Genomic DNA, 18,717 nt, shown 5'->3' with positions numbered 1-18,717 from the left:
AAGTTACAGGAAGCCAGATTCCAGCTGGACATCAGGAAAAACTTCCTGGCTGTTGGAGTAGTATGACAATGGAACCATTTCCCTAGGGAGGTTGTGGGCTCTCCCACACTAGAGGCATTCCAGAGGCAGCTGGACAAGCATCTGTCAGGAATGCTCTAGGGTGGATTCCTGCACTGAGCAGGGGGCTGGACTTGATGGCCTTGTAGGCCCCTTCCAACTCTACTCTTCTAGGATTCTATGAAGCCAGAAGATTCCCCTGGTTTGCAGGGTGGCTGGATTCATAAGCCAAGAAGGAAAAGGAGTGACCCCAACAAGGCTCCCAGACTCTTACAGAGACACTCCAGCCATGTCAAACATCCTTCCAGCAACCTGTCCCTCTCCAGGTGTTTTGGCCTACAACTCCCATCAGCCTGCACCACTGGCTATTTCGACTATGGCTGATGAGACGCGTAAGGCAAAATATCTGGAGGGGTGTAAGTTGCCAAGGCCTCGAAGCTTGGGAATCGAATCCGTTCTGGTGTGCAGAACTAGTTTGCAAAAAAAAAAAAATTACATCAAAAGCAGTGAACAGAGAGGTTGTTCCCGTCCCAGGTGCTTGAAGAACGGTGGCAGTGACGCAAGACATGCTCAGACCCAGGTGAGCTCCATTGCCAATGAACCGCAACGTGATCCCTGGTAACAGGCCACCAGTATGAACTGCTCAGAAGTGCATCCGGTCCAGGCTTGAACTAAAACCCTTTTTATTTTATTTCTAGAAAGACACTCCTCAACTGAACAGACACTCTACGAAATAATCCATGGCAAAAAAGAGTCCTCAGACCGCGGGGAAGCGACGCACCAATCCAGATCCCCCTGGGCAGCCCCACCCCACCCCCGGAGCTGGGGCACTACGTGACGTGGGAACTCAGCCTCTGGGGGTATCTTAATCCTCGGGGGGGGGGGCAGGCGGTCCCCTGCCAGGCTCTTCGGGGCCGAGTCCTTCCCCACATCAATGCTGACCACCGGCTTAGCCGAATGACCCTCGCGACGGAGCCGCGTCTCCTGCCTGCTTGTGCGACTCCCTACGGGGAGCAGCAACCGGAGCGTCCCGCAGGCTGGCCGGCGTTCTGCCCTTTCCTGAGGCTCTGCCAGAGGCTACACCCCAAAGGCCCACAGACCGGCCGAGAGAGACGGTTTCCTCTGGGAAACGGGCATTTCCAGAGCACCAACGCAGCCGCCGCTCTGCATTCGGCGCAGGGGCTGCTGCAACCGCGGCTGCCTGTCTGGCAAGCGGCAAAGTGGGTTTGGGGAAAGGCGTCCGTCCATCCGTGCGTCCGTCCGTCCCCCCGACGGTGGGGAGGCATCAGGCCTGGGAGGAGCCTTCGGGCCAGGCTTTGCCGGACTCGGACTTTGGAGAGGGGGGGGGCGAGGGGAGGCGAGGGGGCGCCTTTCGACCTGGGCCTCGACCCCACGGGCTTGCCGGCGCCCGCCCTGCCTTGGCCGCCTCGCCCTCCCAGGCCCGCTGCGGCTGCAGCTTCAGGTCCCCAGAGGCTCTCGGGGAGGCCCGTCCCGGCGGCGGCGGCGGCGGCAGCAGCAGCAGGGCCGCCCCTGGCGCCCGCCTCCCGGGGCCCTCTGGGCAGGCCAGGCCAAGCCGGGGCCGGGGGGGGGAGGCAGGAGCTCGCTCCCTCCCTCCCTCCCTCCCTCTCTCTCTCTCCCCCCCTCGCGGGAGCACAGGGAGACCCCCGGCTTCTTCGGGGAGGGGCCGCTGCTCCCGTCAGCTCCCTCCCCCGCCACGGAGAGAGACGCCGCGAGGGCGCGCTCTGCACATGCTCAGGGGGCGTCCCCCCTCCTCCTCCCCCTCCCCCCCCGTCCTCTCACCAGCGGCAGGCTCAGCGCCGGGGCTGCAGCATCGTCCTCCCGCGCGCTGCCTTCGCCCGGCCGGGCCTGGGGGCGCCGCCGAGCGCGGAGAGGCCTCACTGGGCGGCGCCGCCCGCAGGCAGGCAGGCAGGCAGGCAGGAGCAGGAAGAAGAAGAGCGGGAGGAGGAGGAAGAAGGCGAAGGCGAAGGCGAAGGCGGCGCGGGGACAAACTTCCGCTGCTGCTGCTGCTTCCTCTTCTTCCGCCCCGCCCGGAAGTGAGGACATCGCCCTCGGAGCGACGTCAGCGCCTCCGCGGAGCCCCGCCCACGCACACACGCACGCACGCGCGCGCGCTCTCTCGCCCTCGGAGCCGCCGGTTCGAATCTCGCGCGGCGCTTCGGCCTCTCGTTGCCTCTTCGGCCAACGCGCGACTCCGTGCCCTGCGAATCCGCCCGGCAGGCAGGCAGGCAGGCAGGCAGGCAGCCCTCGAGAGGCCGGCGCTGGATTCGCACCAACTCCCGAGCGGGCGACACAGCTGGGGCGCGCGAGTGGGCCGCTGCAGGCTCTGGGGCGGGCCGCACGCCGGTCCCCCCACGGCCCAGGGCTCGTGCAGGAGGGAAGCCGAAGAGAGCAGCGGGGCTTCTCCACACGTCCCGCTCCGCATCTTTTTCGGGGGGTGGGGGTGGGGGGAGGCCCCCCACGCCCCCTCCCCTCTTCATGCCATTCGGGGGTTCCTTCCCCCTCCGATTGAGCCCCCCAGTCCTGGTTTAAGGCTGAAGAACGTGTCACTTTTGCCCAGACTGACCATTCCGGTGTGTGTGCAGGTTGGTTTAGTCTTCCCTGGACCCCTGCTCGCCACGACTGACCGGCTGGCCTCGGGGCTCAGCGTTGCTGCACCAGGGGCTTCCTGCACTCGACCCTCGCTGACAAACCAACCGCCCCATTTTCCGGCCAAGGGACGATTTGCGGAGCCCTGTTGATAGTCCACGCAGGGGCCCCTTGTCCGGCTCCGGCACAGGGCGAGTCCCCGGCTAAGGAGGCCAAGAGCTCCTTGCAAGCACGGCGCTGCGTTAAGAAGCTCGCAGGGGGGTGTCAGGATTAGGTCCTCGTAGGCCGCACCTGCCTGGCAGGGCTTGGCTGCGGGGGATCTGCCCCGCTCTCCCTCAACCTACCCCAGGGACCCTGGGGCAGCAACAGTGTTTCTCCCACCCCACCCCGGCTGTACAAGGGATCCGGATTCCCTGCCCTCTCCGTAATCCCCCCTCGCTGGCTCCGAGAGAGAGCTCAGCTCCAGGCCAGGTGGAAGCCCTCCGCATCACAGACACAGACGCGCCCAAGCATTCAGCTGGGTGAGGACAAAGCCGGGCTGCTGCAGCCTCTTTCCTCACAGGAACAGCCGCCCAGCAGGTGCAAAGGCCCACGAGGCCGGGGCTGCGCTGGGCCCCACGGGGCTGCTTGCGAACTGGATGAGCTCCAGCCCGGACTAGGACTGCACTGGCTGCCCGCCCTCCCCCCCCGCCCGCCCTCTGCCTCGCCCTCCGTCCGCCCCTCTTGCAGGCTCTACAATACAGCCCAACCCACAGCGCACTTCCTCGAAGGAAAGCTGAGCCCAGCTCATGGGAATCCCTTCCAGCTCACCGCACAAAGCTCTGTGCAGCTTGAGGGACGCCCCGTAGCGACAGGAGCAAGTTGTAGACAAGAGGGTCTTGTCAGGTCGGTTGAGGGGCAGAGAGGTTGGGACGCAGCCGCACGACTCCCTCTTCCAGAAGCATCCCAAATTAGTAGTAGCAGCAGCAGTAACAACAACAGAAAATTTATTAGATCCATATCTCAAAGCAACAAGGAAACTGGTCCCATCTAGACACCACCAGCCAACGAGTGTCTTCCATTTGTTCTCTTTAGTGCACACAATAAAATGTACAACTGAAACCCTCAAGCAAAGCGGGAATTCCAAGGCAAAGCTAAACCATGGCCACCAACAGCCAACTCAGACACGGAGGCCTTCCAATACTTTTGGGAAATGGGGAGGGGCAGCAAACCTGTCTGCCTGCAAGGAACCCACAGGAAATGAGCTACGGCAGCCGCTCGCCCACTCACCTCTGTGCGTCTGAAACAAGCTACTGTCTATGTTCGAACACAGAATAAGCCAGGATTCCTGGCTTCATACTGTGAGCATGAAGCATGCCGTGGCCCACAGCCTGTTTGTCTACGCAAGCATATTGTGGCGGCTGAGCACAAGACACCCGTTTGATACATCCCAAATACACTCTGGGCTGTTGGCTTAAGAATCCTGGCTTGTTTGGGAGCAACAAACCAGGATGCTTTAGAAGCCGTATTTAAACAGAAGAGGATCCATGCAAAGCAGAAAAGCCGCTGAAACCAAATGCTGTCCACTGACCTCCAACGCCTTGCCAGATTTGGTTGTTTAGAAGCTTGCTAGTTCCTGTGCTGTCAAAGAAGCTCACAGCAGAGGATCCCCTTGCTTATCCAAAGCCTCCAAAGATTGGCTAGTAGGTAAAATCAGGGAGAGGCTCCCGCTCTAGCAAAGAGGAAAGAAGGAAAAGCCACGGAACGCGTGGACACGGAGCCAAGCGGGAATTTTGAGGGCGGGGGCGGGGGAATCCACCACAGACAGCCATGACAATGAGAAATCGTGATGAAAGGGAGGCATCCCATTCCCAGAAAAGAGCCATGATCCACCAGGAACCTCCACTCATTTTTGGAAGACTTTTGCGGAAGTTCCCAGCAGATGCTACATGCTGAGATTCCGCCCTATCCTATACACACACACACACGCGCCCCATATTTTTATATATATAATTTGAACTGCACGTATGAAACTACCACGGTCGCTTTCACTTTAGCCAACAGCAAAAAAAAAAAGTCACAAATATATATATATATATAAAAATTAGTATTTCCATTGCTGGATTCCTTTGAACATTATACAGATGGAAATTATTTTAAGGTTACTTTCAATAACAACCAAAAAGCACCTTCCAGGATTGTATGCACCCTTTCAAAGGCTTCCAACTGTTCAATCTTCATTTTAGGTAGGCAAGTTTCCTGAAACACAGAAAGTCAGTTCAGGTTGGCTTCTGAACCAGAACTGCTGCCGCGGATGGCAGAGGCGGCCGGTTGCTGGTGGTGCCTCCGCTTGGATCTACATTCACGGGTCATTCTGGAGGCAGAGGAGGGAGGGGGAGGGGGCCGCGGGGGCCAGAGCTGACCCACAGAGAGCCCACGCTGGCCGGTTGCCCAGAGAGGGCCCAGAAAGGCAAAGGTGATCGTCAAGGAAAGATCCGTAGCCTTGGAGGGAACAGCTGGAGGCTCTCCCTCCCTCCCTCCCTCCCTCCCTCAGAACAGTAGGTGGGAAACCTTAGGAACGCACATGTCTTCTACAAAGCCCCGGAAGGCGTTCTAGGGGAACGCACACGCACACGCACTCGCACTCCCTCGGCCACGCAGGGCCATCTCGTGCCACAGGTTCCTGGGAGCAGGAGGCTGGAGGGCAGAGCTGGGCTCCCGAGGCGGCCCAGGCCAGGCGCACGGGGGGGGGGTGGGGGGGAGGGCAAAGTCTCCGGACGGGGGCCCCAAGGCAGTCAGGATTCCGTGTCTGAACCGGAGCTGCTCTCGCGGCTGATCTCGATCTGGAGCGAGGGCAAGTGGTCCAGCCGGCTTTTCTTCTGGCGGGACTGCTCCTTCTCCTTGATGAGCGCTCCCCAGGCCCGCTGCAGCTCCGAGTCGTCTTCTTCGGGCACCGCCGCGGCTTTCTCAGCTCTCTCAGGGACCTTCTCCTGCGTCTTCGATGCGGATCCTAAACGCGTCCACAGGTTTGCTGGTAATACGCAAAGGGAGAGAGGCTTGAAGAGGAATTGTACGCAGGGAGAGCGCATCCTCTCTGCGAAGCACCGAACCGACCCCAACGTTCTCGGGACGCGGGAGGGTGAGAAATCAAACGGGGCTCTGCTTCGCCAAAACGTCCCTCCCTCTCATTATACATTCCAGGCATTTTTGCCCCCAAAGCCTTCCACCGTCTTCCTAAACAAAGTCCCTGCCACCTGCCTCCGCAGCAGACCTGCCTTCCAGCCTGGCTCGCTTTCTACCAAGCATTCCAGGCAAAAGGGAAACACAGCCCCAGCTCCTACAGCCCCCATAGGCAAGCACAGGCCTCTCTGCAGCGGAGGGCTGAAACGAGGGGAGAGGGTGGGCATCAGCACCCCAGGGAAGGGGGGAAGGGCGTTCGCAGAAGAGCCAAAGACTGGAAATGAAGGATTTGGGGCCGAATCTCATCAACGGCTCCACCGGGCAGCATGACCAATGCCGGGCTCTCAGCATGCATCTGGCAAGAACACCCGCGCCCACCCTCCTCACGGGCCCAGCCAGGGGCCCAGTCACAGTGGTGCGGAGAACAGGGAGAGCGGGGGGGGGGGCAGTGTCTGGCACGTAGTGCTCCTCCCACAAGACCTGCTCTGTGTAAGGGCAGGCAGTTGCAGGGCCCTGGAGCCTGGGCCTACCAGACCCTGCACAGTGGAAGAAGCGCTCTGATGCAGGCAAAGAGACACGAGCCGGAAGAACGTTTTCACAAGGTCCCTCCTGAAGGCAGAGCCGGACTCGTCCAACAGCAGCGGCATTTATCCCAGTCCAACCTGCTTCCCGGGGAGCTGAAAGCAGCACTGGAGCCTTACAAGAGGTGGGGAGGGGCCAGCCCCGCGCCCGAACAGACACCTCAGCCAGGGAGTGGGCCACATTCTCCTTGCTGCTGCCCACCACCACCACCACCAAGTTAAGCCCCGTGCCACGCTGACCACTGCCCAAGCTGCGCGCTGCCGTTGCGCACTGGTTCTCCATTTTAAAACGCCATCTCAACGGGCAGGGAATCAGGAGCCCCGCTGGGGCCGCCCGGCACTGACCGGATTTCTTCTCTCTGGCATCCGAGTAGAGGCCCTTGCCATCCTGCTTGGGGATCCCGAGCCGGCTGTGCACGTCGGACACAGGCTCGCGGTGAGAGGCGGAGGGGCCGCTGGGCGGCGGCTGCTGCTGCTGCTGCTGCTGGGCTTCTGGCGAGTGCGGCCTCTTGCCAAGCCGCTGCCGGACGTCTGGAAACAACCCCCGAGCCCTCCATCAGGCCCTGGGCTCAGATCCACCGGCTGTTGCCCAGCCTCCCTCCCCAAGGAGCACCGGGAGAAAAGCCCTCTTCCCCGCCCACCTGTAGGGCCGGCAGCCTCCACCAGAGCATCAGTCACAAGGCACACGGGGTGGGGGTGGGGAACCAGGGCTAGGCAGGAAGCCCAGCGTGGAGACAGGAGAGAAGAGGGGACCCAGGCCCGGCTCACTAGGCCTCCTCTTCCAAAACGTCCCCTGGACACACACCCAGAGCAGCAGTGGGCCTTGTGGGCCTTCCAGCTTCCAGGTCCCGGGTGGGCAACTGGTGGCCCTCCCAAAGTGGTCAGAGCAGAGGCACGCGAGAAGAACCCTGAGGCTGGATCAGGCCAAGGGTCATCTAGGCCAGCGCTCCGTCGACACGAATGCAACAGCACCCTCCCGCCCACGTTCCCCTGCAACTGGTGCACATGGGCTCCCTGCCTCTGATACTGATGTTAGACGGCAACTCCCATCACCCTCAACCATCATAGCCAATGGTGAGGGGAGCTGCAGTCCAAAATCACCTGGCAGCCCCCCCCCCACACACACACACCCCTGCATGACAGGTGCTCACATTCAGCACCCCCACAAAAGACCCAACGTGAAGAATCAAAGCGGCCGACGAGAAAGAAAACCCCGAGAACCGGAGTCAGGCGCTTCAGGCGCTCAAGCTGGGAGACGGCAGCTCAGCCCCCCACCTAAGCAAAGACTGCCTGATTGCGAGTCCACTGTAGAGGGAGGGGGGGTGTCAAGAACGCAATCCGGCGTCAGACACCAGGTTCCCCAAAGCCAAGGCCCCCCCTGGCCCACCCAGCGGCCCGCCCACCCACGCACCGGATTTCACGGCGCTGAGCAGGGGCTGCTGCTGCTGCTGCTGCCCCCCGGGAGCCCCCTGCCGTTTCTCCTGCAGCAGCTGCCGCACGTCGGCCACCTTCTCCGACGCGCCTTTGCTGCCAATCCGATTCTTGACGTTGCTGGAGGCCACACTGTCTGCTCTCATCGAGTTCCTACGCGGAGTTAAAAAACAAAACAGGATTCCTCCGGGGCCCAGAGTCGAGAAGCCACTCAGGACAAGCCCACGTGTGGGGCCTGAATACCGCGCAGGGGAAGGAAACGCGGCTGGGGGGGGGGCGATTTGGCTCTCTGCCAATGTGCTCCTTGAAAGGGGAACCCCCGCTGGGAAGCCGGGGCAGGAGCAGCTCCTGAGCAGGTCGGGCCCCCGAGGGTCACCCTAGAGCAGAGGTTCCCAGACTTTTTCAGGTCACCGCCCCCTTGGTTCCACAGTGCCCCCTGCCCTACACTATAGAAATCATTATTCACAATAGCCGTTTTCAATGACCCACTAAGGAAGGGAATAGCAATAAAATTCAAAATAGTAACAATTAATTGAATACTTATTCAAAATCCAACTACATTTTTTTAGTTTATTCAATTAAACGTAATTGATGAACTTGATCCAGTGATATCACCTTTTCAAAGTCTGATAGTCATTTAGCAAGAATATTAGATATCACATTTAGTAACTCACTATTCTGTAAATCCTTAATGCGATGGATGGGCTTGATGGTGATACCAGTTTCCCAATGTCTGGTTTAGAGTCACTTAACATGAGTCTTAAATCACCCCGTTTAGTAACCTGGAGTCGATTTCGTTGCTTGGAGAGAAGTAGGCAGACCCCACTAAAACCACATTCCACCAAATATGAAGTTGGAAATGCAACCAGGAGCCCCTGAACCACTCTCCATAGGGCAGGATAGCAATTCACCGTTAAAAGGACTCTTCTTAAACGGTATTAAGACGTGTGTGGATTCTTCCCCTCTACGGCTTGGGACCAAACTGCCTTCTCCCATAAAAACGTCCCTGGGTTTTAAGACCTTCTGGAGAGGCGCTTCTCGGAAAAGACCACCTCGAGAGCCCCCCTTTGCCCCCCCCCCGTTGCCTCTTAACGCCCTCCTATGCAACCCCACCGCCCCGGTACCGCTCACTTTGGGAACCACTGCCCTAGAGCCAAAAGGTGCCCCCCCCTCGCTCTGTCCCCAGACCAGGAAGGATGAGGCCTTCCCATGTCCAGCAGGAGGTTTGCGTGGGGATTGCCCAGGGCAGCTCTGGTCACTGGCATGAGGGCAGAGAGGCCCAGCATGGCACTCCGGTCTCCCTGGCAACCACGTCTCTGGGAGGATTGGGGCCTAAAACCCCCGCCCCCTTCCCCTCCAAAAGGGTGCGCGCGAGGGCCAGAAGGGGCCGCGGAGGGCCGTACCGGATGCTCTTCAGCTGGGACTCCACCTCGTCGGCATACATGGTCATCTTCATGTTCTTCTTTGGGGACGGCGTCGAGATCATCTTCAGCTCCAGGTCGTAGTCCATTTCGTCCGAGTCGGACTCGCTGGCGCTGGACCGCCGAGACGCGCTCCGCTCGCGGGACTGCTTGAACGCCTGCAGCTCGTCTCGGTACTCCACAACCACACGGTCGTCTTCATCCATGTCCTGGTCGTCCTCGTCCTCCTCTTCCTCCTCTTCCTCAATGGGCTCCTCGGGAACATTGACTAAACCTGCAGGCCGTTTGGGGAGGCAACAGGCACAGGGCTCGCTAGGCAGTGCCAGGAGCCAACGCCTCACACCGGTGGCAAGCGGGCCGACCCCAGGAGCCACGGGGCAGACCGCCCCACAGGGACCTCCTTCCTCTCGCCTCAGAGGGTCCACTCTAGACTGCAGACACACTGGGAATAAGCGGCTTATGGTTGCACAAAGCCCCACAGGCACTACTCAGAAAGGATCATCAGCCCCCAAACTCGGAGGCGGGCAGTCATCGACAGCGGGGAGGGGGGGCTGCATTTTCCGCTAGACGGGCTTCTTTGCCCTCCGGCTGGGGCACTTCGGAGGGGAGGGAAGGGGGCAGGAGAGGCCTCGGGGCAGTTTGCCTCCTGGCCTCCCCAGCCCTTCTCCCCTCTGAAACGCCCCTTTTCTTCCCCCCCTCTTCCGAGGTCACTTTTCCGGTACGGTCTTGCGAGGGGTGGAGGAGAGGGGGGCAGGTCTCCAAACGCCGCCCCTCCGAGCTTGCCTAGAGGCCGTGGGGCTGCTCCCTGAGTCAGCTGCAGGAGTTCTAGTCTATGTTTATGGAGGTATATTATGCTAGTCTTCGAGGTGTCTCTTTCGAGAACGGGTGCTGCTCCCCATCCACCCACCCACCCACCCCTTCCACTGTCCACCGTGTCCGCATGCACACCGCTGTGATTCGGGGTTTCCCTAAGGAAGGCAGTTCCAGAGGTTGCAAGTGGGAACTTGGCTCTGCTCCGCTCATCCAGATCGCTTTTGGCCCTGGGGCTTCTGACTTCCCTGCCTTCCGCCCATGAGAACCCGGGGTGAAGGGGTTGCCCCAGGCACTGCCCAGGATTCCCGAGTGGGAGGCAGCAGGAGCGCTCCAGCGACCCGCACCGGCTCCCTCTTCCAGGGCTGGCCTGAGCCCAGCTCCCGCAGGGCACTGCAGGCCGCAACAGCCTGTTTCACCAGGGGCTGCAGGCATCTGCGAAACCAAACAGCGTCAAGAGCCGCAGCGGCCGCCTTAATCTTGGAAGAGGAGCGGAACACGGAAAGGCGGCTCGCTGCCCTCCACGCTTCCGGTGGCCTCAGGGCCAATGGCCAGCCGGCCAGCCCTGGGGGCGCCTCAAGGGCTGCCGCCTCTCTCACCTGAGTGGTGATGCTTGTAGGGCGGCGTCAGGCCCACGTCGTCCCCGATGAGAGTCCTTTTCTTAATCACGTCGCGGTGGAGCCGGCGCGAGTGGTACCTCCGCTTCCTGGAAGGCCACGAGAACGAGGGGAAGGCCGCAGTCAGGCCACGCCATTGCTGGTCACGGGGACGTCTGCCCACCACCACCACCACCACCCTCCCACTGGAGACTGGGCCAAACGCTACCTTGATTCAGATGTGCCAGCTGAGTGCTGGGGGGGGGTGGGGTGGGGGGGTGCCTCTCTCCCTTCGCAGCACACCCAGAAGAGCGTGTGCCTTAGCCTGCCGTGGACTAGGGTGTCCCCAACCCTGGTCCCGTCTGGCAGTGATGCAGGCTGCCTTTGGCTATCACCACGCCAGAGAACGTGTGTGTGCGTGTGTGTGTGTGTGTGTGTGTGTGCGTGTGTGTGTGCGTGCGCATGAGGGCAGGGGCGGAGGAGGAGAACTTGGCTATCCAGGTTCGTTCCCCACCATATCAGCAAACGGCATCCAAGCACCAGACCCTCCGCAGCCACCGCCCCCCCCGCCCCGGTCCTCCTGAGCTTCTGCCCCCTGCCCCGCTGACGTGTCTCCCCGAAATGAACCCCTCCTCAGGCTAGGAAGATCCTGGAGCTGGGACAGGGGAGGGCAGCCCCCAGGAAGCCGCTCAAGCCCGCTAAGTGATGCCGCTGTGTAGGAGCAGACAGAAGCAAGAGCAGGGGGAGAACCCAGGAGCAAAGGCAGCCCCCCCTCCCACCAGAAGGGCAACCCCCCCCTCGCGGGAGCAACAGAGAACGGAATCCCCGCCCCAAAGACACACGCGCACGCACGCACCAGGAGTTGCTCAAGATCCCCTTCATGCCTCCATAATTGGGATTCCCGTATTTCATGTAATATTGGCTCCTCCTGGCAGCACCAAGCTCCTTTTTGTCATCTGCAGGCAGAGGAGGAGAAACGCTCAGCTGGCAGCTGGTTGGGCGGTGGGTTCCTCTGCCCCTCAGGAGCCCCCCAGGGAAGAACAGGTTGAAAACCAGGCGGAAACCAGGAAGCCACGAGGCAGCAGGAAGCGCAAAGAGGGGCCCCAACACCCCCACACACCCCAAGATCCAGGGCAGCAGACGTCACAGCCCTCGGCGAGGGTCTAGAGACAAGCTGTGACATGGGAGCAGGGCAGGCCGGCTGCAAAAGGGGCCCAGAACCACCAGCCAGGCGTCTGAAAGCAGGGCCGACCCTGGCTCCCACAGGAGGAGCCGGTCCCCGAGCACACGTGGCGTCGGGGCTGGAACGGCGCTCACAAACCAGCGGGAAGCCGGCCGGGGCGCTGGGGCCTCCATCACTGGAGCCTCGGAGCAGGGAAGCCCGGCAAGGCAGCTCTCGGCTGTGGGGCTTCAGGGGGAGGGGGCTCTGCGGATCGGGAGGGCGCGGGTTGCTGGCGTGGGGCTCCCTTTGGCAAGGGGGGGCAACGGCTCCCGCCCAGCCATCGGCCGCGGAGGATGGAGGCTCCGCTTTGCCCCGGAGAAGTTGCATCAGAGCCCCCAGCCCAGCAAGGCAGCCGACTGAGCCCACCGGGGGAAGGCTGAGCCCACAGGCCGAAGCCCGGAAGGCACGAGCGAGCCCCGCCTGGCTAGCAAAGCGCCAGAGACCAAGACCCTGCGCTTTCCTGCCCGCTCCTTCCCTCCCTGTTCGGGGAAACAGAAATGGGTCAGGAGGGACCGACGCTGCCTTTCTGGCTGGACGGCCACCTCCGCTGACCGAGAGGGCCACTGAGTCCCACGGGAAGTTCGGCAAAGGAGCCCCATCCCTCGTGGCCGCAACCTTGCGGAGGCGGCCACAGCCGGCGCAACGCGGCGCTTGGGGAACGCAGGGCGCGCTCCTGACCTCTGGTGGCAAAGCGCATGAAGAGCTTGTTGCCTTTGACCAGCTTGCCGGCGGGGCGAAGGTCGTTCCGCAGGAGGGAGTCTTCTTCCACCGGGGAGAGGGTGTCCAGCTGCGGAAAGAGCACCGGTCAGGCCCGGTACTCCCACGGGGACGGGAACCGCCACGAGGAAGCGGTACTTCCGCTCCGGGTCAAGCTGGAGAGGCAGCGTGGGGCGCCAGACAACCAGGTCACTCAGCCCCCTCTCATCGGGGCCCTCGCCTAAACGCCGGGGCCCCGAGCAACGCCTCCACAGCTGCCACCACTGACCTCAGCGTCGCTTGGATGGTCGTCCTCCACCTCTCCCTCCTCCGTCTCGTCATCGGAGCTGTCCTCTTGCTTCTCTACAAGGAAGCAGAGAGAGACCCGCTGCCGCTACCTTTCCACACGCAAGCAGAGGATGGCCTGGTTGACTACCTCCGACTGCCCCGGTGTTGGGGATCCTGAGCCACCAGGCCATGGAACGGGCCCGCTCACCACAAGGCCAGCGGCCTGCAGGCCAGCACACACCCCTCGCGGCGCAGGGCCAGGCAGGGCTGGGGGGGGGGGCAGCAGCAGCCCCGAGAGGGGCGCCCACAGAGCACCACCTGGCAGCAGCGCTGCGCTTTCTCACAGGAAGCGGAAGGGAAGCGGAGTCACGAAGAGGAGGAGGAGGAGGAGCCGTGGCTGCACAGGGGGGAGGGCAAGCCCAGTCCCCGGCCGGCCCAGTTCAGTGGGAAGGGCCCTTCTCCACTCGAAGCCTCCCTGGCCCATCTGGCCTGGGACGCTCTGCCCTGCTGGGCTCCAGCTCCCAAGGCGCTCAGGCCCGGGTCTTCCAAGCCCTCCTGGGAGACGCTGCCCAGAAATCGAGCCCGGGACCTTCTGCATGCCCAGCCGGGCTTGACCACTGAGCTACGGCCCTTGCCGCGGGGCCCAGGCTGGCTGGACCAGCGATCTGTCTCAGGGCAGGGCAACTTCAGGGCAGGGGGGTCGATTTGGACGACGGAAGCGTGTCGGGGGTCCAAGGGGGAGCCCCCCAGTGGTCAGAGGGAGCAGCAAAAGCCCACCGGCCGTCCTGAGGCTACAGCGGAAGAGCGAAGCAGCGCGACTTGAGTCCCAAGCGGCCCTTGGGCCCGCGAGGAACCTGAGCCTGCCCACTCCACGGCCTGTCCGTGGCTTCTCCTTAGTTATGACCGGTGGCCCTCCTGAAGGCCCTGCATGGAAAGAGGCAGGGCAGAAGTGGGATCGTGAACGAATGCTGGGACCACGCGGAGCCCGGCAAAGAGCCCGCCCTGGTCCACTGCAGCCTAACCTGAGAAGGCCCTTCCCAGCCCAGGCAGCAAAGGGCCTCTTCTCAATGCTGATGAAGCCGGAGGACCTTCGGTGACAGACAAGCGCGCACACGCTACGCCAGCGAGCTGAAGGCGCCCCGGGAAGCACACGGGCGCGTTCGCGCTGCAGCCTTTCGTTGCGCGGTCGAGGCCGCCTCGGCTGGCTCTGAGGGCGGAGGAGCTCCAGCCTCAAGCCGAGGAGCTCCCGCCACACGCCCAGGAGCGCCGTCCCGCCAAGGCCAGGGCTCTCCAGCCTGGGCAGGAAGGGCGGCCTGCTCTACCTTTCTTGCTGGAGTCCTCCACTTTCTTGCTGTTTTCTTGGGGTTTCATCTTCTCCTCCTCCTCAGGCATGGAGCTCATGTTGATGAGCGCTCGGGTGGCCGTGACTTCGTCGAGCCAGACGACGTTACCTTCAAAAAGGAAGCAGGCATCCAGCTAGCGACAGAGCCAGGCATCGCGCCGGGGACCACAGCCGCCTGCCGCTCAGGGCAAGCGTGGAGCTGCATTCTAGCCTGTCTGCTGCGTAAGAGGAAAACCACAAGGGACGCTCCTTCTTCCCACCAATTTCATATTAATAACGATAATAATTATTTATTTCTTACCCGCCTCTCCGATTGGATCGAGGCAGGGATCAACAATAAGCATAGAATACTGATTAAAAACAGGGTGTACACTGTTTAAAAACCTCCTAAAAGTATCCTAAAAACATACTACAATATCCTAAAATTCCACTGGGTAGGCCTGCCGGAAGAGATCAGTCATTACGGCTTTCTTAAAGTCCGGAAGACTGTTAAGTTGACGAATCTCTCCCGGCAAGCCATTCCACAAACTGGGAGCGGCAGAAGAGAAGGTCCTCTGGGTAGCAGTGGTTAATCTGGTTTTTGCTGGCTGAAGTAGATTCTTCCCAGAGGACCTGAGTGTGGGGGGCAGATTGTACGGGAGAAGGCGACCCCGCAGGTAGCCCGGGCCCAAACCATGTAGGGCTTTAAAGGTGATAACCAACACTTTGTACTTCCAGTATAAGAGAGAAGAGGCCAACAATCTCTCTCTCTCTTGCACACGCACACACTCACCTGGCCACCAGGCCGCTACCAGCGCGGCCCACGGTTTGCCACCCTCATCTACTTACATGATGTGTCATCCAGCCACTCAATGTGAGCGGGAGGGTACTCCTTAAAGTAGGCAAAGATGTCCTGCGTGCTCATCTCATCCACACCGAAAACATAGATGGTGTCCAGCCGCAGCTTGGGGATGGCTGCAAAGAGATCCAGAGTCCTAGTTCAGGGCTCAGCAACAGGCAGAAGGAAAACACACATCGGGAAGAGAAGGGAAGTAAACAGGAGTCCTTGCGAGACGGTAGCAAAGAGGCCGTCACTCCCCAGCCGTTATCAGGCGGCCCAGATAAAACCAGGAGAAACAGGGAGGCAGCAAGACCTGCATCCCCCCACTGAAAGCATTTCCCCACTTTTCAAGAGGGAAAAATTAAAAATTAGGGGGAGAGCATTGAGGGGGGAAAACCTCTTGGGAGCTATTTTCTTCTAGAATGAGTGAAATACTTTTTAGGACAGGATTTTATTTTTTAAAATCACAGTGTTGTGTCCACTTCAATCCCTTAAAATTGTTGCTATTAATGCAAACCTAAACACAAGTCATTTCTTGAAGGTTTATTAAGAATCAAATGATTTCCATTTACGACCCCTTTACACAAGTAAAGCCATCTCTATTACTTCACCAAACAGGAACGCTCAAGGGGGAAACAGCCTCCTCTTACGGAATGCCCAGAGTGCACAATCATCTGGTACAAAACGGGGGTTGGGGGTTGGGGGGGGGGCTTCCAAGCTGCAGCAATTCGGCACCGCTGAGAAGAACACGCGGACGGGCCGCTCGCCACCTGGACCCCTGGGAAAGGAAGCCGCGGCCCTCCGTACCTTTCTTCATCATGTCCCGGTCCAACGCCACGTTTCTTTGGGCGAGATTCACCTCTGCACGAAAATGAAAGCGTTTCGCTCTTTGCTCCTTCTTCTCAATCGCTTCCTACAAAATGCAAAGGCACCCAAGGGAGAAAGGGCTTGCAGCAGGTTCTCCAAGCAAAATGGAAGCCATGGCAGCCGCCTCCGCCCGGCCGGTTTGCCAGAAGCAGAGGCGGCTCTCCTAAGACCTACAGCCAAACCCGTCTTTGGCTCTCATTTCTTTTACAGTGTGATGACATACTGCAACGTCGCCCGGCACAAATAAAAAAAGGCAACCGAAATCATGGCGTGGTGCTTCATGCAGTGTAACAGGAATGGCAGCCTGCTCCTTCCCCAAGTCCCCCAAGGGACTTGGGAGCTTCTGGCTCTCCCTGACGGAACGGGGTGGTGATGAAATCCAAAGCCAGCATTAAGCAAGCAGTGGAGCAAACCTAGAGCTAATTCAAGAATGCACCAAGCAGAGCTGGAGCTTAAAGCAGGAAAGCCCACAGGAGGGCTGCATTTGCACAGGCGCCCGTTGGAGCCTCATCCGCACGCCTAGGGCTGCACAGGACTCTGCCCAGCTAAACGTTCAAAAGTGTGTGTGTGGGGGGACCGCTTTCCTCTGTCACCTGGGAAACTGGGGACAAGGGGAAAGGAGCAACCTGTTCCCTGCAGGAGAGAAAGAGGATGGCAGAGCAGGGTGGGCGGGTGGAGCGGCCTCTTGGCCAGGGCTCCAGTCCAACCTGGCACGACACTGGCTGCACTGCAGGGCTTGGGAGAGCCTCTTCCCCAGGGGCACCAGAGCCCTTCACAGGGGACGTGGTTCCCTTCCGAAATAAAACTCTTACAGGACAAGGAGACTGGGATGCCGAGCAGTCTTAGTGCCACCTGGCGCAATCTTAAAAGTCAGCAAGAATGCGTCTTCCAACCAGAAGGCTGGCTCTGCAGGCACCAAGAGCCACAGAGGGACGGATGGACAGAGGGACGCCCTGCTTGCTGCTCAACCGCCAACTCCACGGGCAGCCTGGGGAGGAGAGCCCCTCGGCCTCCGCTCACAGCATGCAAAGTGGGAACTGGATTCACAGGGTGAAGACCCCTGCCCGCCAGCTGGTAACTGGCCCCGCTGATGCCACCAGACGGAGAGGAAGCGGCAGTCAGGCTCCCCTGACTGGGAGCGGAGCCCCCCCTCGCCAGCCGCTGTTGCTCAGGCCGAGAGCAGGAGAGGAAGCCGCCCCGCCGCAGCTCTTCCGCTGTCCTCAGAAGTGGCCCCCTGAATTACCTGGCGCCTGAGAGTTTTCCTCCTGCCTCCCAACCCCTTTTCCTTTCCAGTTGTGCCTTTCGGATGTCAACACCTGCGGTCAAAGTCTGCCTTATTCCTTGGCTTTTTAAGATGCTTTGGGAGCGTGTGCGCGTGGCGCCCGTCTACACATGCGTCTAGCAGAGGAGCAGCCCAGGGACCCGGCCAGCCCAGGGACTCTGCCGTTCCAAGCCAGGCAGAAAAGATGCGTCTGTGCAGGGAATATACCTTCGAGGTGACGTCGATGCCGGTGATGAAGCTCCCGGCTTTGTTTTCGTATCTTCTGCTGGTGTCCTGAAACCAAAGCAAACGTGCGGCTGAAAGGAGGGCCGCGCGCTCTGCACATGGCCAAGGGCCGCACGCTCTGCACATGGCCAAGGGCCGCGCTCTGCACATGGCCAAGGGCCGCGCTCCCCCCCGCCCCCTTCCTCCTCAGGCACCCACTAGGCCCCTTCCGCCCGCCCGCCCCGCTTCCCTGGCTCCGTTACCGGCAGCAGCTCCCGCAGCGAGCGCCTGCCCGGCCCGCCCAGCGCCGCCGCCGCCTCCTCGGCCTCCTCCTCCTCCTCGGCCTGCCGCGGCTGCCCGGGGTCGTGGCCGGGGGCGCCGGGGGGCGTGGGCGGGGCGGCTCCGGCCTTCAGCAGCAGCAGCAGCTCGCCTTCCTCGCCTTCCTCCTCCTCCTCCTCCTCCTCCTCGCCCCCCTCCACCTCCATGGGCTCCGGCTCGGCCGCCTTCACCGAGATGCGGAGGCCCCGCGCGGCAGACATGGCCGCGGACACGCGCGCACCGCACCGCACCGCCCCGGCCCGCGGGCGAAGCTAGGCCAGGCCAGGCCGCGAAGCGGGGAAGCGGGGGACAGGCAGGCAGGCAGGCAGGCAGGCAGGCAGACAGACGTCGCCGCCCAGGAGGGAGAGAAGGGAGAGGGACCGAGGGAGAGAGGGCGACGGCGGACCGGAAGCAGGAAGGGGCGGGCGGAAGGCGGGCCGGATGCCCAGAGCGTCGCCCGGGGGAGGAGAGACGCCGAGGCGCTGCGCCGGCTAGAGCGGCCTCGCCCAGCCCGGGCTCCGAGTGGGAGTCCCGCCCACTGGGGCGGGGCCTGAGCGGAGAGCCCCGCCCCGCCCCGCCCCGCCCGAGAGTCCGCTGCCCGGAATGAAAGTGGGGCGCCCCAGCCCGACCCCCTAACCCAGCGGTTCTCAACCTGTGGGTCGCGACCCCTTCGGGGGTCGGGTCGCCGAAGACCATCGGAAAACACATATTTCCGATGGTCTTAGGAACCGAGACACCGCTACACCATGCTGCACCATGCTTCAAGACAAAATTTCATTTATTTGTAATTAGAAATAAATATTTCACAATATATAATTACATATTGTTTTTGTGATTAATCACTATGCTTTAATTATGTTCAATTTGTAACAATGAAGATACATCCTGCATATCAAATATTTACATTATGATTCATAACAGTAGCAAAATTACAGTTATGAAGTAGCAACGAAAATAATTTTATGGTTGGGGGTCACCACAACATGAGGAACTGTATTAAAGGGTCGCGGCATTAG

General features: G+C 60.9%; 2 protein-coding genes across 2 annotated transcripts in view; both read right to left on the bottom strand.

Moving 5' to 3' along the window:
- Positions 1-2,020, bottom strand: part of TMEM248 (transmembrane protein 248) — a 40,170-nt gene extending 38,150 nt beyond the window's left edge. Inside the window, exon 1 of the mRNA XM_063146378.1 lies at positions 1,858-2,020. The gene's annotated coding sequence lies outside the window, so the exon portion shown is untranslated. The remainder of the gene's footprint in view (positions 1-1,857) is intronic.
- A 1,613-nt stretch (positions 2,021-3,633) lies between these two features.
- NCBP3 (nuclear cap binding subunit 3) lies at positions 3,634-18,055 on the bottom strand. Its single transcript, XM_063146434.1, has 14 exons — positions 17,782-18,055; positions 17,647-17,703; positions 17,387-17,452; positions 15,838-15,943; positions 15,039-15,164; positions 14,191-14,319; positions 12,870-12,943; positions 12,563-12,671; positions 11,519-11,618; positions 10,666-10,772; positions 9,239-9,530; positions 7,816-7,988; positions 6,750-6,935; positions 3,634-5,674 (listed from the first exon to the last, which is right to left on the bottom strand). The coding sequence occupies exons 1-14, from the start codon at positions 17,920-17,922 to the stop codon at positions 5,439-5,441; spliced, it is 1,902 nt and encodes a 633-aa protein (XP_063002504.1). The 5' UTR covers positions 17,923-18,055; the 3' UTR covers positions 3,634-5,438.
- Positions 18,056-18,717: the final 662 nt, after the last annotated feature.

Source organism: Elgaria multicarinata, chromosome 22 (assembly GCF_023053635.1).
Source record: "Elgaria multicarinata webbii isolate HBS135686 ecotype San Diego chromosome 22, rElgMul1.1.pri, whole genome shotgun sequence".
Taxonomy (NCBI): Eukaryota; Metazoa; Chordata; class Lepidosauria; order Squamata; family Anguidae; genus Elgaria; species Elgaria multicarinata.
Note: the sequence above shows the minus strand (reverse complement) of the source record. Positions and strands in the feature narration are given on the sequence as shown.